The following is a 21131-nucleotide window of genomic DNA, read 5'->3' as shown; positions in this document are numbered from 1 at the left end:
TGAATTGCACAAATCGTTATTCTCAATTTTAAATTTGTTGTACATATTCGTCAATTCGACATTTAATATTTTCTTTTTTATAAACCAAAAATAAAAACCAAAAAAGCACTTTGGGAAAATACAACAAATGGCAATACAAGTGTTGAAAAATTATACAAAATGATAGATCAATGTCGTATATATGCGATACATTTAGCGTACATCCATGGGCAAGTATTTCTATGTCGTGTCATCCCTCTCGTCAGACGTGTGTGTGTACATTTGTTCAAAATTGAAAACAACTTTTTGTGCAAAAAAGGAAAATATTTTTCCAGCACTTATACTTCAGCTTTCTACTGCTTGTTGTAGTGGTAGTAATTGACAGATGATGAATAGAGCCGAACCACTTACAACTCGATTAATAGTCAATGTTTTACAACACTTGTCGTGGTTATGCAACACAAGTAGAAGGTTTACAACACCACTCCACTGCTTGGTTAGTAGTCATCATGGTCTTGCAACACTGTTTTTCCTGCTCATGCTTGGCTGGTAGCCAACACTGTAATTCCACCAATGAGAACGTTTTTGTCCAACACTTTTTCTACTTCTACTGCCTGATTAGTGTAGCCTCAAATTAAATACAAATCAAAATTAATTCAAACCTAAAGATATCTAATTTCGGTAGATATTTTATACAGTATTCCCCCCAAAATACACACAAAAACACCAACCAACAAACACACCTCTATAAAACACACACAGAAACTCCCAAAAATGTACGTGAAATGAAATGGATCTATTTTTTATAAACTATAAACCATTATTTGTTGTATTTCTCCCGATGTCTAGGCACGCGTCAATCAGAAATATTACGAACAGGAGCTCATACAGTTCAAATTAAATGTAGAAACTGTAAGTCGCGCCTAAAGAAGTGATGAGTCAATCGATGAGCGTAGATATTCTAGACAAATAAATAATCTTAACAGCATTTTCAGTTTCAATTTTTTTTTCATGCAGTGACTGCGTAGCCTCCTCTAGCAGTAATCAATTGTTGAACCAACATTCCACTCCAATATTTCCTTAATGATATTTAATTTGTCTGATTTAGGTGTTGTCTAAAAACCCCTAAATAGTACTCGTACAAAAGCGTAAGACTAAGTTTTGTAAGCATTTTAGTCGAATAAAAATGAGCGATTTTTTAAGTGTTAATCGAATGAAGTTTAATTTAATGTTTGTTTTACTTTTATCTAACTTTATTGCATAACCAATTTCACAAAATCATTATTATATCTTGTCTAATGTTCATTCTGACATCTACATTTATTTTTTAATACGTTATTTTTCTGCTGGTTTTGGTAGCATATTTGGGAAGCTTCTTGGCTTTTAGCTTGTAAATTCTTTTTGCTCGGGGCAAATTTCCCCAGTACACAGAATTTTACTTGTCTGCCAGGTATGGATTAAAGGGAAATTTGTGTTGTCCTTTAACCCATGCCTGCCAGCCACTTTTTGTTGCTATTTACTCCCCCACTGAATATTCAACTTTTTACTAATATAAACATTTAACACTCTTTTCCCTCCTTCCCAAAAATTAAAGGCTGAGGCTCGCGCTGAGTTCGCTGAACGTTCCGTTCAGAAATTGCAGAAGGAAGTCGACAGGCTCGAAGGTATGTCCGCCAAAGAATTTATCCATATATTACTGAGGCTCTAAGAGAGAACTTAGCCATGGAAATGTACATAGTTGAATATTTCCAAAACCTGTTTAGCAGTATTTCAAATTAAATCACAATGATTATATTAGTTAACTGAAATTTATTCAAATAGTTCTTTATTATTATTTATAAGTAGGATCAAAATTAATTTCCTCATTCCAATATCCAGTACCAATTGTGATCCATGGTGAAATTTTTAGTGTCTCTTATGTACAATCCCTTGAAATATTATTTTTATTTTTTCTGCTGTTTATCCAAAAAAAAAAAAAACATTACTTAATTTATTTGTATTTTTGTTTTTATTTTTCATATATTATTTGTTGTTAATGTTGTGCTTAACAAAAACAATACAACTTGCGCTGCTTGTACCCTCGCTCGCTCGCTCGCTAAAAAAACGAAAACAAATTTTGTTGTAAATCCGCCTGCATGTACCGTCAAACCCCCAACAAACAAACCAAAACTGTGCGTGCCCTCCAGATGACTTGCTGAATGAGCGCGGAAAGAACAAACTGCTGCAGGAGGAAATGGAGAACACTTTACATGACATACAGAACATGTAAATTCATCTAATTTGCTTGTGTAAATTAACTAAACTGCCTGCTTTGACGTCAAAACTATATACACACCGCCACCCCTCAACAACAACAACACCAACCCACACACCAAACTGGCGCTTTCCATTTTTAAATACTAGAAAAAGAAACAAACAAAACACATTTACACCACCACCCCAATGCATACACTGAGCCAGACAGACACCCAGGCCGCCAAGTGTCTTCTAATTGCAGAGTTGACGCCATCTTTCCATAGAACTCTGGACAAAAACGCTAAGCAAACAAAACAAAACAAAAAAACGAAAGAAAAAATATAAAAAAATAGCGTTAAATATTTAACATAAACGCAAAGAAAAGCAGTTACGAAAGAAGCGAAAAACAAGACATTCACCACGTAGTAGCAAGCGCATTCCAATTTATTTCAATTCCAAAATGACGCTGTGACTGGCAGCTAGCGTTTTCCAGTGTGCACTAACGTTGTGCACATTCCAATCAAAATTTATCCAAGATGCCTTTACAACACTGTTGCAATATTTAAAACTCCTTTTTTGGGTTGACATTTTAGTAACTTTCGACAAACGATTTAAACGTAGAGTAGATGTTTTATTTCCCAATTATTTTAAACATGCTTTTGCTACCCCTTTTTTAACATTGTTTTTGTTTGTGTATTACGATGATTATAAATGACAACTTGGACAAACGAAATGCATTGCCGCCTTCTTCTTAGTTTATGTGTATTTTATTTTAAATAGAGAGACAAACAAAACGCTGTTATTTATATTTAAAGAAAGTGAAGTACATTCTATATGCTAAAAAAAAGAGAAAAGTAAAAAAAGAACTTTGTATTTTGTGTCGCCAGCGCTTAACTGTATTAATATATATGCTAATGTTTATACATTGTTTATACATTATTTAAACAAATTGTAATGTTTGCAAAACGTTGTGTAATATTTGCCTACTTTTAAGTTTTGCCGCCACGCCTACCACACAAACACACCACAACCACCCACACACACACACACACACACACACTTTACTATAATTACAATTATTTCGAGACATTTAACAAAACTTTAGGAGCGACAATCCATTCCAATTGCAATTGCGTTTGCCGATTTTCCGGTAGCGCCTTTCTTTTATTTGAAAAATAAAACAAAACAACAAAAAAACCAACTCCAACATTCTACCGATTCTTCTGAATATATATCCCAAAACAAAATACAAACTGGGAGCAGATGGGGGCCCACAAAGATGGCAATTAAAATAAAAAGAGAAAACAATTTAAATTCGATTTACTTACGATTTACATAAATTAATTATTTATATTTTAATATACAAATATACCTATGCATACACATACGATATACATACATATACTACATACATATATACAACTACAATACAATCCATGCTGCTGCAAAATTGCACAAATAAAGTATTTTTCAAGAAAATATATGCACAATCCAGAACTAATCCCACGAAACTTCGTGCCATCGTCCAACGTTGAGTGTCCTCCTCTGTCGATCCTCTGTATGTGCCTTGACCCTACAATCGGCCTCTGAAGGTTCTATCGCACGCGATCTCCTACTCTGACTCTGCTCTAATCCGAATTTCTACTTTCGCTGATGCTGCCGCCCGCCGCCATGCGGCAACCACTAACCAATGAACCACTAAACCACACCCCAAACCACTCAACCCAATGCCAGACGAGACGATCGTCGAGAAAGAGCATTATGCCCTCATTGGCGACAGCCTGGACTGGACCTTCGTTGAGCTGATGGGCATGCCGCCCTTCTACAACGATCGCTACCCCAAGCCACCAACGCCCGAGCTTACCGAGGAGGATATAGCACGCATTGCGGAAGAAAAGGCCAAGGCCGAGGCCCAGGCGGCAGCTTTGGCAGCGGCCAAACAGGAAGCCGCTGATGCTCTGGCCGCTGCACTAGCTGCGGGTGTGGATCCGGCCACCTTGGATCCGGCCCTTGTCGAGGCTGCAGCGGAGGCGCCTGTGCCGGTCAAGTTGCCTACACCACCACCCAAGGAGCCCACTCCTCCACCACCACCACCACCACCATTCGAGTACTCGATCGATCTGCCCCCAGAGGGTGCTGAGGTGCCGTACGTGAAGAATGCCGAGCCGGGCGATATGCTGCCCCCAGTGGCGGCTGTCCCAGAGGGAGAAGCTGCTGCTGTGCCACCCGTTGAAGGGGAAGCTGCTGCCGCTGCAGCTCCAGCTCCAGCGGAAGGAGAAGCCGCAGCGCCACCTGCTGCAGCACCAGCTGAAGGAGAAGCCGCAGCTGCACCACCTGCAGGCGAGGCACCGCCACCACCCGCTGCCGAAGCAGCACCCGTCGAAGCTGCTCCTGCCGCTGAGGCACCACCTGCCTAAAGCAAACCCTGAAATGTTGTTTGTTGTCTAAAGTGATGAAATAGATCAAGGATCTCTCTAGAAGGATCTCGTCGCCGTTAATGAACTGGCCAATGTGTTTTTCCTTTCCGAATCTCACTAACATAAACCGCCCTCTTCCTGTGCGCCTCCTCTCCAACTCCAACTCCTACACCCACTCCCGCTCCCCCATTGATTATTCAACTTGATTGAAGTTTAATTTTTAGTTTTTTCGTTTCTGTTGCCTCCTTCTCACATGCTTTATTTTTCCAACACGCTTTCTCTCTCTCTCTCTCTCTCTCTCTCTCTTTCGCTGTCGACGCTCTCTCTCTATCTATCCTCCATCGATCTTGCACCACTCCATCGCTTGTCTTGCTTTTCTCACCAAACAAAATCCACATCGCATGCCTCGTGCCGTGCCGACAACCATCGATATCTGCAGATGAAATGATCGTTGAGAAGGAACGCTACTGTCTGATCAACGACAGCCTCGATGAAGCGTTCGTGGATGTGATTGTGGGCCTGGAGCCCTTCTGGAACCCGCGTAACCCCAAGCCGCCCACGCCCGAGCTCACCGAGGAGGATCTGGCTCGCATTGCGGAAGCAAAGGCCAAGGCCGAGGCCGAAGCGGCGGCCGTAGCAGCGGCCAAGCAGGAAGCCGCTGATGCTCTGGCCGCAGCATTGGCTGCGGGTGTTGATCCTGCCACCTTGGATCCGGCCCTTGTCGAGGCTGCAGCGGAGGCGCCTGTGCCGGTCAAGTTGCCTACACCACCACCCAAGGAGCCCACTCCTCCACCACCACCACCACCGCCATTCGAGTACTCGATCGATTTGCCCCCAGAGGGTGCCGAGGTGCCGTATGTCAAGAACTACGAGGGGCCACCACCGGGATCGGAGCCAGAGCCCGTTCCAGCTGCCGAGGGAGAGGCTGCTGCTGCCGCCCCAGCGGCCGAAGGTGGAGCACCTGCCGCGCCGGCTGAGGGCGCAGCACCACCAGCCGAAGGAGCGGCACCACCTGCCGAGGGAGCAGCACCTCCCGCTGAGGGAGCTGCTCCTCCAGCTGAGGGTGCTCCTGCTGCTGAGGCTGCTCCTGCAGCGGAGGCTGCTCCCGCTGCTGAGGCTGCTCCAGCTGCTGAGGCCGCACCAGCCGAAGCTGCTCCCGCCGAGGCTGCTCCCGCCGAAGCGCCACCAGCCTAAGCCGACCATTGCCCCGATGCTTGTCCTCAAGAGAATCTGCTGCGTACAACTCAAAGACACAACAACCTGCTACAAAATGCTGCCCTGCTTTTATACACTTAATTTTGAGCACGTTTTTGAGACATTTTTAATTGAAAATCCGATTTATAATTAAAAATTTCATTTCATCGAAGCATTGCAAAAACCAGAAGCTGCCTTTTAAGCACTGCTTTGTTTTATTTGTTTGCCGTTTACCGTTTACCATTTTGATTTCCGAAATTAACAGCTAGCCAACACGCGCACTGCCTTGCCGATGCGTGTACAACAATGCTGCTGACAAGCAGTTCCAACGCTGCTACATTTTATTTTAATTTTGACCCAAAAAGCGAGGTAATTATGGTTTAATTTGTGCAGACTTATTCTTTCCCTCAACCCCCAATCCAGGTGTTAGTTTTTGTCAGGTCTTTGTCCCCCACTTTGAGTGTAATTTGTATTTGTTTTGTATATTTTTATTAACTTGTGTTTTTTATTCTTGCGTTTTTTTATGATTTATCAATCACTTCAACAAACAGACGACCTTGTCCTGGAGAAGGAGCGCTACAAGGATATTGGAGACGATCTCGACACCGCCTTCGTCGAGCTCATCCTCAAGGAATAAGCGTACCGACCACGGACTACGACCTCCTCCAGCTCAGCGCGAAATCTTTCAACACTTTGCCAACAACACCATCACCACCACACACCTATCGATTGTTTTTATTACTGTAGCATAGTTATAGGCGCACTATTGTATTCCGTAGCCTTGTTATCGGTAGTAGCCGTACTTTTGATTTCCGTGTGTGTGTATACTTTTGTGTAGATTGATTTTGCCTGCAGATGACGATGAGGAATCATTAAAAACTATTGTGTATCTGTTTAACTCAAACATTTTTATTTATTATTTGTATCCAAACTAAGCAATAAATGCAATCAACCATAAAAATATATATTAACCACTTGGCATTCATTTTATTTGATTCTTCTTCCGCTGCTATCAATCCATCACAGATGAGGTTAGCAAAGGTAAGGAACAGTACAAAACTATTGCCCAGGAACTGGAGTATGCCGATCTGCACAGCTACTAAACTAAAAGAAGATGATGATACACAAAGCAACCACAACAAGAACAACAGCAAATGCAGCCTGCGATCTACAAACAACAAAACAAAACAACAAAAAATGGAGTCTGAAAGCATTTCGACGTCCGATATACAAATTATTTTTAGCATTACACTCAAGACCCTTCTTCAACTAAGCATTCCAAAACAAATTTACATACAATACATAGATATAACATCCTACTCTATGAACTAAGACCGAAAGTGTTACAATAAAGTACATTTTTGAGCAATTACATTTTATAAACAAAGTATAAATATAACGAAGCATTCAGTAAGAGTTGTGTGAAGAAAACACTGCCTTGTCTCTCTTTAATTGATTTTCCGGCTTGATAGTTTTAACGAAGTTTTGTAATGAACCCCTCAACCCACCAGTCTAAATCGAATACCCACAAAAATTATCTTCAATATATAAAGCTCCATAGCGCTTCATGTCCTAAGCAAAATGTCAATTTTTCTGTTCATTTCCCTCATTGCTTGAGTTTTTCTAGCAGAATGCAAAATGTATCTAAGAAAATGTTTACGGCCTTTGTATGAAAAATGAATACCAAAAATAATTAATATAAAGGGAGAAATATATAAATAAAATTTACAAATTTGACATAGCTTTTATAATTCTATAAAACATGCAAATCGAATAAATCAATGTACGAGTAAGAGTATGAATGTATACTGTGGTTTATTTCTCAATATTTTTCTGATCAATAAAGAGAAACAATTTTTTGCATATAAAAATAATAAGAAGTTTTTTTATTTAATGGGTTGATTTCATAGCAGAGCTCGAAAGCTAGGAAATTAACAATATTTGTTTTCGTACTACCCGAAAATATTACGGAGATGAAACTACTTCGAACAGATTTTAATAGGCATTGCTCATCGACTCGTCTTGGAAAGTTACTCTGCATTAAAATGCAACTGAAGAATACTTGGAAATTACAGTCTGGGACATTCTTTAAAATTGGACAAAATTAATAAAAAGACATCGGATCGAATACATCTCTGAACTGATTTTGTTCATAATATGAGCCAATTTTTGTTAAACTTCGGAAACTATAAATCAATCGTTAATTCTGAAGAAATTTCATGAAAATAACCCTGGGATTAAATCTCAAAATAGAATGTAGTATAGCTTGTAGCTAACGATCGGTCTCAAGAGACAATTTTTCCAGTTAATCCGAATTATACATCAAATCACTTAATGACAGAGGAACACTAAATCTGTATGAGTATCCAAAGGTTCTAGCCATTATTTTTTGGGAATGTACTAGAAAAGTTTAGGCGAACCACTTGAGTATATGAATATAAGTAATTTTTCATAAGAATGAATGAATGAATTGTTCTACATATGTAGAAACATATAACCTATTCAATATTCCAGCAATCCGATTGGGCGGGTATTGTGTCGCTGTCTGCAGTTGAAAGACTTCTGAAACGACTGTTCTGTAGCTTTGATCAAAATTCCAAAAATTTCTCAATATTTATTTCTGCGTGAAAATAGATTTTCATCTTGTTAGACATGCTCTTTCTTTTTTCTTTTTGCCGTTGGCAAGGCATCGAATATTTATGCGCTATTTTTAGACTGTAGATTCTGACGGATACACCACTACAAACACACATTCTATGAAAATTCTCTGAGTAAAGGAAGAAAGAAACCAAAACGCATAATTTTCACGATGAGCGAATGCAGTCAGGGAAAAATGAGAGCGGAAATGAGAGAGAGCGCTAGCGCAGACTCACACATGCGCACACAGCTTTAGGAGGGAAATTCTAAGGGAAATTTTTGTCGATCGTGCTGCCGTAAGTTGTGAAAGCGCTTTTACGCTTTGATTTTTAATGGGAAATTTTGAAATGAGGAAAATTATTCAATACTGCGTTGGTGTGGGCCCCCCAAATCCGTATGTGTGTGTGTGTGTGTGCGCGTTGCCTTGCGTTGATTCTTGGGGTCGCTTTCTGGGCTAAGCGAGTCGGTCAGCATCAGTGTTCTCGGGGTTTCGACAGCGTATAGTGTGTTTGAAACGCTAAGGTTGGTCTCACGCCAGGATTTTGCACCACAAAAAAGAATATTAACACCAATATATAATATATAATACAAATAAAATAACTGATCATTTATTGGTATTTTCCATGCAAAAATAACCAAAAGAAATAACCTGCAGTATAGTGAAAAGTGCATTGCATCGAAATGCATTCAAGCAAAGAAAATGTACAATTGCTTTTTCCAAATGAAAACCAATGTGCATATGTATATGTGTCAAATAATATCCGAACGAAAAAAATAAATGGTTAAATATAACAAGAACAAATGTTATAAAAATAGTTCACAGAGTGACGCAAATTTAAACTGAACCTGCATAAACCCAAGTGATTAAAAGTCAATAAAGAGGAAACTCGCAACAAATTAAATTCCGCTGAAGAATATCCATAAAATACAATCTTCAAATCTTCACATTCTTTGATGATTTTCTCGGACATTTTAAAAATTCGCTTATAAGGAATTTTGTAACTAAATCTGACGGCACACCAATGCACACAACCATGATGTTTGTGTGTGTGTGTTTTGCACACACATGTGGGGGAAAGCTCCTCTCAACTATGGGACACATATACATATGCACACTACGCACAATTTTCACACACACAGAGCAAGCATTTTCCGCTAGAAAAACTCTTTAAAATTAACTGCAGACAGACACCTGCCTGTCACAAACACATACGGACGCAATTTATTTTTAACTTTAGTGGAAACTTAGACGAAAAAGCTTTTCCTCTTCTCCACACTCATTCGCTCATTTTCCTCAAGCTTTTTGTGATCCCAGCGAACGAACAGCAGCGAAAAGACGAAGGCAATCGAAATATTTTTGTATTTATCCTTGAGTTTGTTTTTGGGCTAAAGAGAGAGAGAAGGAGAGAGCTTCTTTGGAAATTATTAGAAATTGAGAATTCACAGATGTACAGCAGATACATAAATATATTCATCTATAGCATACAGATACATATCGGTGTATATATGTTGAACTAGTGGATAAATGTAGCTGCCACCCACACGGAATTCGAACAAATATTTTCTTGCCATTTATGAAGGCTTTTCTTGGTCTCGAAGGCCAACAAAAATTTGTCTATTCTTTTAGATGAAAATGGTCTGATTTTAAATTGAACGAAAGATTATTTTTTGGAATATTATTCCTAATATTTTAGCTGAAAAATCATCCAATCATTTAATTATAAATCATACTAAAGAAACTAGTCCAAGACTTGGCTTTAAGTTTTACCAGAATCCCTTCCGTTCTGCTCTTTTTATCTGCTACGATTAGTTAGTAATGTGTTCTCAGATCTTGTCTATGTACTTCCTCGATTAAATACTAGTTTTTACATCTTACCGCTACCAAAAACATTCTTTCTGCACATAAATCTTTTACCACTTCTCATACAGAAACACCTTTTAATATTCTCCATAAACCTCTGCTACACTTCCAGAGCTTCCCTATATTCCCTTTCCCCACAAATGTATCTATAGCCAAGTCATAAGTATCGAAAGACCTCCAAAAGAGCAGCTAACTACAACATAAATGACTTTGTCCCACTTCTGGCAGCAGGAACACAAATACACCTATAGCACCCACACATCCGATGACCCCAAAGAATTGAAAACTTTTCAAATTGCAATCTCTGGGCATCTCCCTCTCTCTCTATATGTATTTCCCCATATATATTTGAGTGTGTATTTCGAAATATTGGGTAGGGGCAAAACTCTAGAATTACATTTAGCACACAATGTCCAAAAAAGCATTGCCCATGGATGCGTGTCTGTGTATCCAGTCCACGGATATTTTTCACATGCAGAAGCATATAAAGTTTATTTTTAAACCTTCAGAATCGTGCAGCAAATAAATATATAGCACAGCGATAGCCACTGGCATAGCCATAGCCATCGTCCGGGTATTCGGATTCAGAGTGGGCGTATGGAAAAATGGGAAAAATTACGTTAGAGCTTATAAATGCTCTCCGACAAACAAAATGTGTTTACATTTAAATTTTCAATTTATTTCCAAGATACATATACACCGAATGTATAATTAAACGCCTGTGGATATATAGTTTGATATGGATATATGTATGTATGTAGATGAAGCGATCTCGAATGCGCCTGGAGTGTTTCGAGTAAACATTCCAAATACTCAAATGCATTTTTCAGGTGTGGAATCGGTGGTATGGGAAATTGGTTAGGTGTCAAGTGAAATATCACAGAAGTAATTATGTATACATATTTTTATGTTCATATTCATAAATTATGGGTATCTATGTCTATGTATTCACTTCATAATTATGGGGAAAAACTTCTTCGAAAACGAAAATTTAAGAATTTTGATCGCTCATTTGTTGCCTTTACAAAAAGCCAACCTTCAGCCATTCAAAGAAATTTATGGCCGTTACTCCTCTGGCTTGTTATATTGTCTCTAGATGAGACTGAACTCTGACAACAGTTTAGTTCTCATTCAGGGTATGAAAATTAAAGGATTATTCAACTTAAAGACTGATGAAAAATATAAAAAGAAATGTGCTTATCAGCAGACTTTTAAGAGACTCTTCTTTAATGGTTTTAATCACCAATGAGGATACTTTTTTGACCACATCTACATCATTCATAAAAATAAATAAGGGAACATTTGTGGACCAAAAAAAAAATCAACTTTTTGATGGTTTCTCTAACATTTAAGCACTCAAACTTGGGAAGCAAAAATGGGAGCCATATCTAAATATAAAACTTGCTATAATATCAAGTAAAACTAAACAATTTATCAGCTTTAAACAGCCATCAAATATATCTAACCGAAATTCCTTAAATTCGTTTTTTTGCAGTGCTTTTTCCAGTTTTCTTCCCTTCTAAGCCAATAACAAACAAAAAACACAAACACCATGGACGCCATCAAGAAGAAGATGCAAGCGATGAAGCTTGAGAAGGATAATGCCATTGACAAGGCAGATACCTGCGAGAATCAAGCGAAGGATGCCAACTCCCGCGCCGACAAACTCAATGAGGAAGTGCGCGATCTGGAGAAGAAGTTCGTCCAGGTGGAGGTCGATTTGGTCACCGCCAAGGAGCAGCTGGAGAAGGCCAACGCTGAGCTGGAGGAGAAGGAGAAACTGTTGACCTCCACCGAGTCTGAGGTTGCCACCCAGAACCGCAAGGTGCAACAGATTGAGGAGGATCTGGAAAAGTCTGAGGAACGCTCGACCACCGCTCAACAGAAGCTGCTGGAGGCCACACAGTCGGCCGATGAGAACAACCGTATGTGCAAGGTGTTGGAGAACCGCTCCCAGCAGGATGAGGAGCGCATGGACCAGCTGACCAACCAGCTGAAGGAGGCCCGCATGCTCGCTGAGGATGCCGACACCAAGTCCGATGAGGTATCCCGCAAGCTGGCCTTCGTTGAAGATGAACTTGAGGTCGCTGAGGATCGTGTCCGCTCCGGCGAGGCCAAGATCATGGAGCTTGAGGAGGAGTTGAAGGTGGGTTCCGTCCACCCAAATTCTGGGCTAATTCTCTGCCACTAACGAATTTGTTGCTCTCTTGTAGGTTGTCGGCAACTCCCTGAAATCTCTGGAAGTGTCCGAGGAGAAGGCCAACCAGCGTGTGGAGGAATTCAAGCGCGAGATGAAGACCCTGGCCATCAAGTTGAAGGAGGCCGAACAGCGCGCTGAGCACGCTGAGAAGCAAGTGAAGCGCCTGCAGAAGGAGGTCGACAGGCTAGAAGGTAGGTTTCCGCTCCACATTCCACGATATTTACCAATCAGATTCAGATATCTCTCAATGAGTTGCTGTACGAATTGAAGGCTTCAACTAATGCTCGCATTGTATATATCACCAAACGGATTAATATCTGTTTCTCAATATTTATTAATAATAATTAATTAATACTCTGCTTACATTAATTGATGTAATATATATACCCCATAAACCCCATATCTCTCTCTCTCTCTCTCTCTATATATATGTATATATATTTGTATATAAATGAACAAAACAACAAAATGCCTTTTGCAGACCGTCTCTTCAATGAGAAGGAAAAGTACAAAGCAATCTGCGACGATTTGGACCAGACATTTGCCGAACTTACTGGATATTAAAAAGAAAAGAAAACGAAACACAGAACTCCCCACAGAACCCTTACCCGTGCCCTCAAAAAAGATTACCACCCCGCCTACAGTTTACTATATCAATTATATCCCTGCCTCCAGACAGAAATCAGTGTATTTATCCCACATTTTCTGTCACAGAATTACACTGTAAATAATTTGTTTAGTCTCCCGCTATACAACTTCCCACGACCTTAATCCAGTACACTGTAAAAATAAGTTCAGATCAATACCCAAATACCAGTTGCAGCGCTGTAGTTAATTATGCTTTCAACACACCAGGTGAATTTATCTATATGTACAAAATATTTGTTGCTGTGATGTGTATGTGTGATGGTTATACTGATGAGCAAACGATTTTCCTTGTTTTTGTGTGGCATGAACACGTTGTCTTGTCCTGTCTTGCCTCTACTCTACTCCACCCGGACACAAAACGAGACTCTCAATCTGTCTCTCTCTCTTTATACACTCGTATCTCGGTGTCTCTTTCTCTCTCTCTCTACCAATCTGTTTCTCATCAACTTCTAAAAGTCCCAAAATCATTCTACTCCGATGCACAAATTGATTTTTCGCTTAGGTTTTTGCTCATTCTCTCATGCAAAGACAGCAATGATTCGATAGATATTAGATCATAGATGCCCCGTAGAATACCCCCTATAGAATCCCCCACATACCCTGTCTCCCAAGACCCCTTTCCCATACAATGCTGCAAAAAATAACCCAAGAAACCTTTCAAAAAACGCTTGCCAGAACAGCGCGCCACTAAAACTTACAAAAAGAAAATCAACCAATTGGAAGGTTTGACCCGTGTTCTATGTTCGATTTTAATGTTGCAAGCTCCACATTGAATACCAACTGATGATCTAACGTTCTACCTTTCATTTGTTGCAATTCACAGACGAGTTGGGCATCAACAAGGACAGGTACAAGTCTCTTGCCGACGAAATGGACTCCACATTCGCCGAGTTGGCTGGATACTAAGGAACCCCACCCGGGAGCCTGGGACCACAACGAGGAGAAACATCAACACCAACACCAATAACAACAACGGAGCAGAAACAAGAGGAGAAGGAACTCTACTAAAATTCAACGAATATCTCAAAATGATTTTGAAAACAACATCCAAACCAGATACCATCAGATACCAAGAACAACATCCATTGTGTATTAAATTCTTTATATAAATCTATATATTTCTTAATAAATAAATAACAACAACACCAGCATTGATAGTAGCAGAACCAAAGAGAAAAACAACAAAATTAATTTAGTTATTTTTTATTTTTTAAAACAATAAAATAGTCAAAGGAGTCAGCAGTAGAATAATCCACGTTTGAGCAGCAGAAAGTAATAGTTAATTCCCACCCAGCGCATCCGAATATTTATTTTTTATTTTTAAAACAAATTTTTAAAAATATTAAGAGAAGAAAAAAAGCAAACAGCGGACACACAATAAGCGAGAGAGAGAGAGAGAGAGATAGTTGCTGTTGAGAATGATTTTTTGCTTAAAATTTGAATTTATATTATTAAATTACACAAACAAAAGAAAATCCAAAAAAAGTATACAAAAAAATTTATAAAAAATTTGCTAAAAAAAAAACAAATTATATGTTTGATGTTTGCTTTTAATGAGAAAAAATTGATTTAATTTTCTTGGCCAGAAATCGAACAGAAAGAAGTTGTCAAAGTCGAAGTCAGCGCTGATTATGCAAAAGTTTTTTGGTTTTTTGGTTACCTTTTCTTTGTTTTTGGGAAAAGCCCCATTTGAAGTGGAGTCAAAAAAAAAACCCAAAAACTCTTAAAGTGCGTCATCACTTGAGAGCAACAGCAAATGGGATCACCGATCCGATCACGGATCACACGAAAGAGACAAGCCACCAAAACGGAGGCCTTCATTGCAACATCGTTAACATGCGCGCTAATTGTCAAAGTAATGAATAACGAAAGCTAAGATATACATATAACGATCTACATATGATATCGAGTGTACTCATATCTTCAGGGTAAACTCTGTTTTCGAGAGATCTTTGCTCGATGTGGGCAGTAGCTATGACCATCAATAATCCAGGTAACGCTGACATGAAAATGGAGGTCTGTCGCTTCTGTCTGTCTGTCTGTCAGCCAAATTGATTCACCTTTCATATTAATGCGGCTTTAATTCCCCCTTTGGCTCTCTGTAATGTGTTTCTCTTTCCTCGTAGCTCTTTCTTTTTTTTTAGTGTTTTTTCGCAGTTCCATAAAATAGTTATTAAAACTTTAAGTGGCGCATTAAATTGCACATTATAATGTCCAAGTCATGATTTATATAAGCAATATAATGCGTTGATTATGAAAGGGGATTGAGATTGGGTAAATATGATAGAAACTTTCCCTAAAGAACTTGAACTGAGGAACTGAAGTTTGGAATTGGCGAATCCGTTCCATAATTTACTATTTTATGAAGCAGAGTTTGTTGATTCAAAGCAAAGACTAGAATCGGAACTTTTAATAATTAATTAACAATAAAAGCAATAACTCAATATTTGTTCTCAAAGCAAACATATTTATAACAGAAATAAGAAAAGATGTTCCTGACCATTTTTACCTCTAAATGAAAGTCATAATTATAATACAAATATATGTAAACTAAAACTAGATCATATTTCTCATAAATAGTGTAAATTTTTAAGAGAATTTTAGGCCCACAAAAACAGATACCCCTCCCGTATATACCCCATTAAACTGCTGTCCACATCTAAATGTAAACCAAAATAATGAATACATTTTCATTTCCATTGATTGTCTCTCCCCACTAGACCCACAATTATCTAAGTCTGAATGAAAGCAATTTAATGGAGTGCAAATAGTGCCGCAAAGTCGCCAGTCCATGAGTATGTCAAAAAGCGGGCGTGTTGATGGCTAAAAAAGCTACGGAACGACTGAAATAAACACTCTACAAACAGTCAGCCAGCCAGTCAGGCCAGGCCCAATGACTTACATTTGTAAAGAGCCCGAACTGAAGGAGAAAGTGAAATTTTTGCATTTCTCAGTGAGCAGCGGCGGCGAGCGGCTCTCCACAACAAGTCTGGGCCATTGCCATGGGCCATTGACAGCGACTCAGACGACCGGCTTTAGACCAAGCTGAAGTTCAGCTCAAACTGCGGTTCAGTCTTCATTCAGTCAGAAACGAAACAACAACGCAGGCAGCTTTAACCGCACGGAAAACGCATCAAAATCGAAAGTGCTTGTGGCCCGCGCGCGAATCGCGACTCGAATCGCCAAGTGCTCCGGAGGGGTATGCATCATATAAACAGTGCGTGTCATCAGCCAGGCCATCATATGTCACCGGCTAGCAAACAGACAGCCATCCGGCTTCGGCTTCGACTTCGGCTTCGGCTTGGAGCTGCTGTTTACCTGGTATTTTTATGCCTTCTGGCCCATGGGCCATCGTTTGCCTTATGTAATGGCAGCGATGGTGAAAATATGCAAAAATACGCGAATGAATCACTTACCGAGGTGGAGGCGGACGCAGACGCTCCCATTTGGTCGCAGTTTCTCCAAGATTATGTTTTGAGGTGTGTGTTTCCCCATAGGTTTGCCCTGAGATCACCCTCGGAATTGACCGTTATTCCTTACAGCCAAAGCAGCAGCCAGCGCACGTCCAAGGATCTGCCGTATATGGGTGGCGGGGATATGGGCATGAGCATGTCCATGAATGGACCCCTCAACTATCATTCGTCGGCTTACAAGCGACCCGGGAACAACATTTACATTACGCGCCGCATAGGCGAGGCTGTGGAGCTGGAGCCGCATTTGCGCAAGCCCGTGGAGAGTCAGAGTCCCCTTGTGAATCCTCAGTTCCGGCCGATGACCAATCAAATGTTGCACCAACAGCAGCAGCAGCACATGCAACAGCAGCAACAACAACAACAACAACAACAACAGCAGCGTCAGCAGCCAGGCTTCCTGCAGCAGCTCTTTGGCATTGGTGGCAGCTCCGGGGGAGGCAATTCCAATCCCAATCTGCCGCCACAGCAGCAGCATCTGCGGCCAGTGCCCCTGCAGCAGCAGCAGCAGCAGCAGCAACAACAGCATCTGCAGGGCAGTGGCCAGCCGACAACATTCCGCGCTGTGTCCGAGAATGATCTGTATCTGCTGGGTGCCATCGAGAAGCTGGTCTATCGTGTTGGTAAGTCAAGCGAAAACTTTCCCTTTCAGCCATAAACCATGACTAAAATGCTTTCAGATTACTTGGAGAGTCGCGTGCGTCGTTCAGAGCAGTTGATCTACTACCTGATGGCTGGCAACAATCAGAAGGAGGTGAAGGATCCCTGTCCCACGAACTTCACGCGCATCAGCGACAACTGCTACTACATCAATAGCCAGCAGCAGGTAAACTGGAAGACAGCCAATTCAGCCTGCAAGGCGCTCAACTCGCATCTGGCAGAGTTCGAGAAGGTCTCGGAGAACGAGGAGATCATGGCCTATTTGCTGAATCAGCCGACGCACAGGGGACGCGACTACTGGCTGGGTGGCCTCAACCCGGGTCTGCTGTGGATCTGGTCCAACTCGGCCAAGCCTGTGAATCCCAACACGAATCTCACATCGATAGCCATGGCACAGAAGAGCGATAATGCCACGGCCACCAATCTAGTGGAGAGCGCCGAGGAGCCCTCAGAGGACAGCAGCAGCAGCAGCAGCAGCGATGTGCTCAACAACACAGTGCAGATCGAGGGCAAGGGTCGGTGTCTGCGGCTGAGCTACAATGCTGGCAAGCACAGCTACGTGTACTATGGCCAGGAGTGCACTTCGAGGCACTATTACATCTGTGAGCACGAGGACAAGACGCTGGATAACAAGATCAAGAAGATATCCCGCGAACTGAAGCTCTTCGATGGAACAATTGACTCACACATGTGATAGGCACTGGCACTTCTAGTTAATTTTCTAGCCATATATAAACGTAAATTTCGAATGAATTTATTCTTGTGTTAAACGTTAAATATTTATAAATATCTATACACTTAAATAAAACATAGTTGATAGTGTTCAAAACGTTTTAAGGATACTTTGTGCTGCACAGCAAAGCTTGAATGGGTGAAGGGAAGGTCTAAATAACCTAAAGGGAAACCTCTGCGGCTGTGCCGCATTCGGTTCACAAAGCCAAAAAGCAAACATAAATTGTACACAGAGCAACGACTGTGTTTCTGGAGAGAGATCGTAACTTATGGCCACGCCTAGTCTGGATATAGATAGTCCTGCAGTATGTTCTGGAAAGCAATCTTAATCTTGCCACGATCGCGCCCATTCAGCTTCTGTATGTCCGGCAGCAGACTCATCAGGAACATGGCATCGGAATCGGTCTTGCAGTCGCACAAATCCACGCCGCCGCCTCCATTCGCTACCGGTCCAGCCGAGTTGTTTGCCTCCAGGCGCAGCGACGGCGCCGCCTGATGATGGTTGTGCAGATGCCGCTGGCTCATGTAGCCACTGCCACTGCTGCTGCTGGCCATTGTGCCCACCATGGGTGTAGCTCCTCCAGTGGCTAAATTCGATGGAGTTGGTAGTTCCATATCGGATGGTGCGAGAGTCCCTGGAACAGCTCCGCCGCTGTGCGTTGTGGTGCTGACTAGATCCACGGGCTTGCTAAACGTTGGACGTACAAAGGAAATGTTCAAATGAGTCGTGGGCTGTGCAGGGAAATTGACTCCTGAAACTGGAGCAGCTGCAGCGGGCGTTGGCAGCTCCTGCGAGCGTGGACGACTGCCACGCCCTTCGTCCTGGTAGGCGCGTATCTGGAGGCGATTATGATGCATCCGATTGCTGTTGTGTGGCTGCTGAGCGCCATAACGTCTGTGTGCCTCGGCCGCGGTCGAGGTAGCCACAGCCGCCGCCACACTGGAAGTGGGTGCAATTTTATGCATCTCATGATCCTCGTGTTCGTCTTCGTCATGGTCTGGGGTCTCCTGGTCGAACTCATCGACCGGCTCCTCGCATTCGGACTTGATATCGTTGCTGTCCAGCTGGTTGTGGTACCGATTGCGTCCCTCCTCCTCCATGAGGTCCTCCAGCTCCGAATTATTTTGCTCATTCTCGTCAAAGTAGTCCAAATAGTTGTCCAGCGGCTGCGGCTGGGGACTCTGCAGTGACGAGGGTGTCGGCTGGTTGGTGTTGCTGCTGCTGGTGGTGGTGCCGATGGTGGTCACGGTGCGCTCTCTTTGCATGCGATTCGACAGGCTGGAGAGATGCGCCAGGGCGTCCTGCACCTGGGTGTCCAGCGATTTGGGCTGCTGATGCTTCTTGCGGAGATACGGATGCAGAAAGAACATACGATCGAAGTACGACCAGCAGGGAGGAACTTTCTCCTCCAGATAGTTGGTATACTCTCGCCGAAACGAAATGCGCAAATTTGTCCATTTGGCAAGACTGGCGCCGGGATTTTTCTCCAGCTTCAGGTCGACCTCCCTCCAAAAGTTCTCCACGTACGGGCGGCAGAAGTAATACTTGTGCCTGGGATTGTAGATGGCCTCATCCCGTTGCACAACATCGATCAGTTTGAAGACTTCCTCCGTCAGCCAACGGGATGCACTGCAGCTGGCATTCGCGTTATTCGACACGAACTGACTGTTGCCAAAGTCCCCGGTCATTTTGGTTTGGGATCCTGGGCGTGGTTGGATTACTCATCAATGGAATTGACTTCACTTGCCGTTTTCAGTTTTTGCCATTACTTTCGCAAAACATTTTTATTGTTTTTATTTATTAATTCTTTTTTTTGGTATTTAATCGCTACAGGGAATAGGATTGCATGTGACTGTTCAAACTTAACACACTGAACCCCCAAATTTTAAATAGGTAAGTACTTTTGCCAAATTTTGCGAAATAAAACTGCTTGTAAATGTTTATTGCAGCCACTAATAAATACGGCTTAACTGCGTTAAAAATCTTTAAGTTTCTTTAATTTCTTAGTTTGCACTTAAACACTTATTGGTCAACAGAAGGTTAATCGGTCTCTGTCAATGACATATTTACTCGATTTTAATATTCTCTTTAATAATGCCATCTAACTTAGACTCTCAGCCGTGGAACTACAATTTTCTACGATTGTACAATACATTCGCCACAAGATTGGGCTTCTCTTCATGACTTCTTTTATTGGATTGATTATAAAAATAACGATTTTGCTGAGAGTTCGAAAAAAAGGAAATAAATAAACGCTACGTTTTTAGAATGTTTTGTTACGTTATTTGACAATTTGTTGCTGGCCACCCAGTAGGAACATACCTTTGTGTACCCTATTTCCATTATTTAATATAAACATTTCGTTTTCAAATCTGCTCTTAAACATAAGAATGCCTTAATGTTTTTATATTATGTTCCAACGCAGATTTACTTGTTTTTACATTGATTAGAGCCAAGGATTTCCAGCATTTTCTGAATTCGAGGACACCCTTCCCTCCTATTAAATGTTGCATATTCCATGAGAAATGTTGGAGAACAAGTCTGCTTAGTATTCGCAGCATGTTGCTGGGCCATACAAATTATGTTGCCAACTATCAAATACGTAAGTGGTGATGACTGTAAGTAGTTATAATTGGTAGTTATATAAGTACTTAGAAAGGGAGCAATTATGAAGTTTTTGTTATATATATGTTTAAGTTTGTACTAGGAAAGTAACTTGTTTTATATTTTTTTATTGTCATTTTCAGTTTCTAAGTTATATTATAAGGGGAAATTATGAAGGAATAATTTAAGTTCGCGGCCAACAGTAGCCAATAGCAGAGCAGAGCAAAGAGAACGGCGACGCGAGCCAACCGCAGCAGATCAAGGACCGCGGGCCCTCCAACGGCGCGTGCCTGTCTCCGGAACGGGTACCTTCTAGGTACTATCAGGGGCACTCGAGCCGGAGCAGACAGGGGCGGCTACACTGTCAGAAGGCGCCTCTGCTAACCCTCGGATGACCGGTGTCGACCAGGTCCTCCTTTCCGCCCATACTCCCACCCCTCCACGCACGGCGTCCCCATTCCGCAATCTCGGGTCCCGGCACTTGTAGTATGCA

The 21131-nt window shown here is 41.5% G+C and overlaps 4 protein-coding genes across 28 annotated transcripts in view; 3 read left to right on the top strand and 1 right to left on the bottom strand.

Annotated features, from left to right (window-relative positions):
- Window positions 1-6982, top strand: part of LOC117586309 (tropomyosin-2) — a 30758-nt gene extending 23776 nt beyond the window's left edge. For 4 of the 24 annotated variants that reach the window (XM_034276290.1, XM_034276278.1, XM_034276292.1 and 1 more), the window contains 2 exons: window positions 1574-1643; window positions 6852-6943. In XM_034276290.1, the coding sequence (XP_034132181.1) occupies window positions 1574-1643; window positions 6852-6928 (147 nt within the window). In that variant the 3' untranslated portion in view covers window positions 6929-6943. Of the gene's footprint in view, window positions 1-1573; window positions 1644-2165; window positions 2308-3948; window positions 4717-5070; window positions 6013-6376; window positions 6791-6851 lie in introns of those variants that run through there. The other 20 variants (XM_034276289.1, XM_034276277.1, XM_034276276.1 and 17 more) reach the window with 9 other exon arrangements.
- A 1867-nt stretch (window positions 6983-8849) lies between these two features.
- Window positions 8850-14212, top strand: LOC117586313 (tropomyosin-2). 2 transcript variants are annotated; one of them, XM_034276298.1, is made up of 4 exons: window positions 8850-8984; window positions 11819-12469; window positions 12537-12714; window positions 13005-13101. In XM_034276298.1, the coding sequence occupies exons 2-4, from the start codon at window positions 11876-11878 to the stop codon at window positions 13085-13087; spliced, it is 855 nt and encodes a 284-aa protein (XP_034132189.1). In that variant the 5' UTR covers window positions 8850-8984; window positions 11819-11875; the 3' UTR covers window positions 13088-13101. The 2 variants fall into 2 exon arrangements, with proteins under 2 accessions (XP_034132189.1, XP_034132188.1); XM_034276297.1 differs by lacking the exon at window positions 13005-13101 and adding an exon at window positions 13995-14212 and having other exon boundaries at window positions 8851-8984.
- Window positions 8857-19836, bottom strand: LOC117586312. The gene is made up of 2 exons (XM_034276296.1): window positions 18284-19836; window positions 8857-8877 (listed from the first exon to the last, which is right to left on the bottom strand). The coding sequence occupies exon 1, from the start codon at window positions 19720-19722 to the stop codon at window positions 18313-18315; it is 1410 nt and encodes a 469-aa protein (XP_034132187.1). The 5' UTR covers window positions 19723-19836; the 3' UTR covers window positions 8857-8877; window positions 18284-18312.
- On the top strand, window positions 14706-18102 carry LOC117586311 (myb-like protein P). Its single transcript, XM_034276294.1, has 3 exons — window positions 14706-16650; window positions 16714-17264; window positions 17322-18102. The coding sequence occupies exons 1-3, from the start codon at window positions 16373-16375 to the stop codon at window positions 17993-17995; spliced, it is 1503 nt and encodes a 500-aa protein (XP_034132185.1). The 5' UTR covers window positions 14706-16372; the 3' UTR covers window positions 17996-18102.
- Window positions 19837-21131: the final 1295 nt, after the last annotated feature.

The sequence above is a fragment of the Drosophila guanche genome, unplaced genomic scaffold (genome assembly GCF_900245975.1).
Source record: "Drosophila guanche unplaced genomic scaffold, DGUA_6, whole genome shotgun sequence".
NCBI classification, from domain to species: Eukaryota; Metazoa; Arthropoda; class Insecta; order Diptera; family Drosophilidae; genus Drosophila; species Drosophila guanche.
This window is presented reverse-complemented; position numbering and strand designations above follow the sequence as displayed.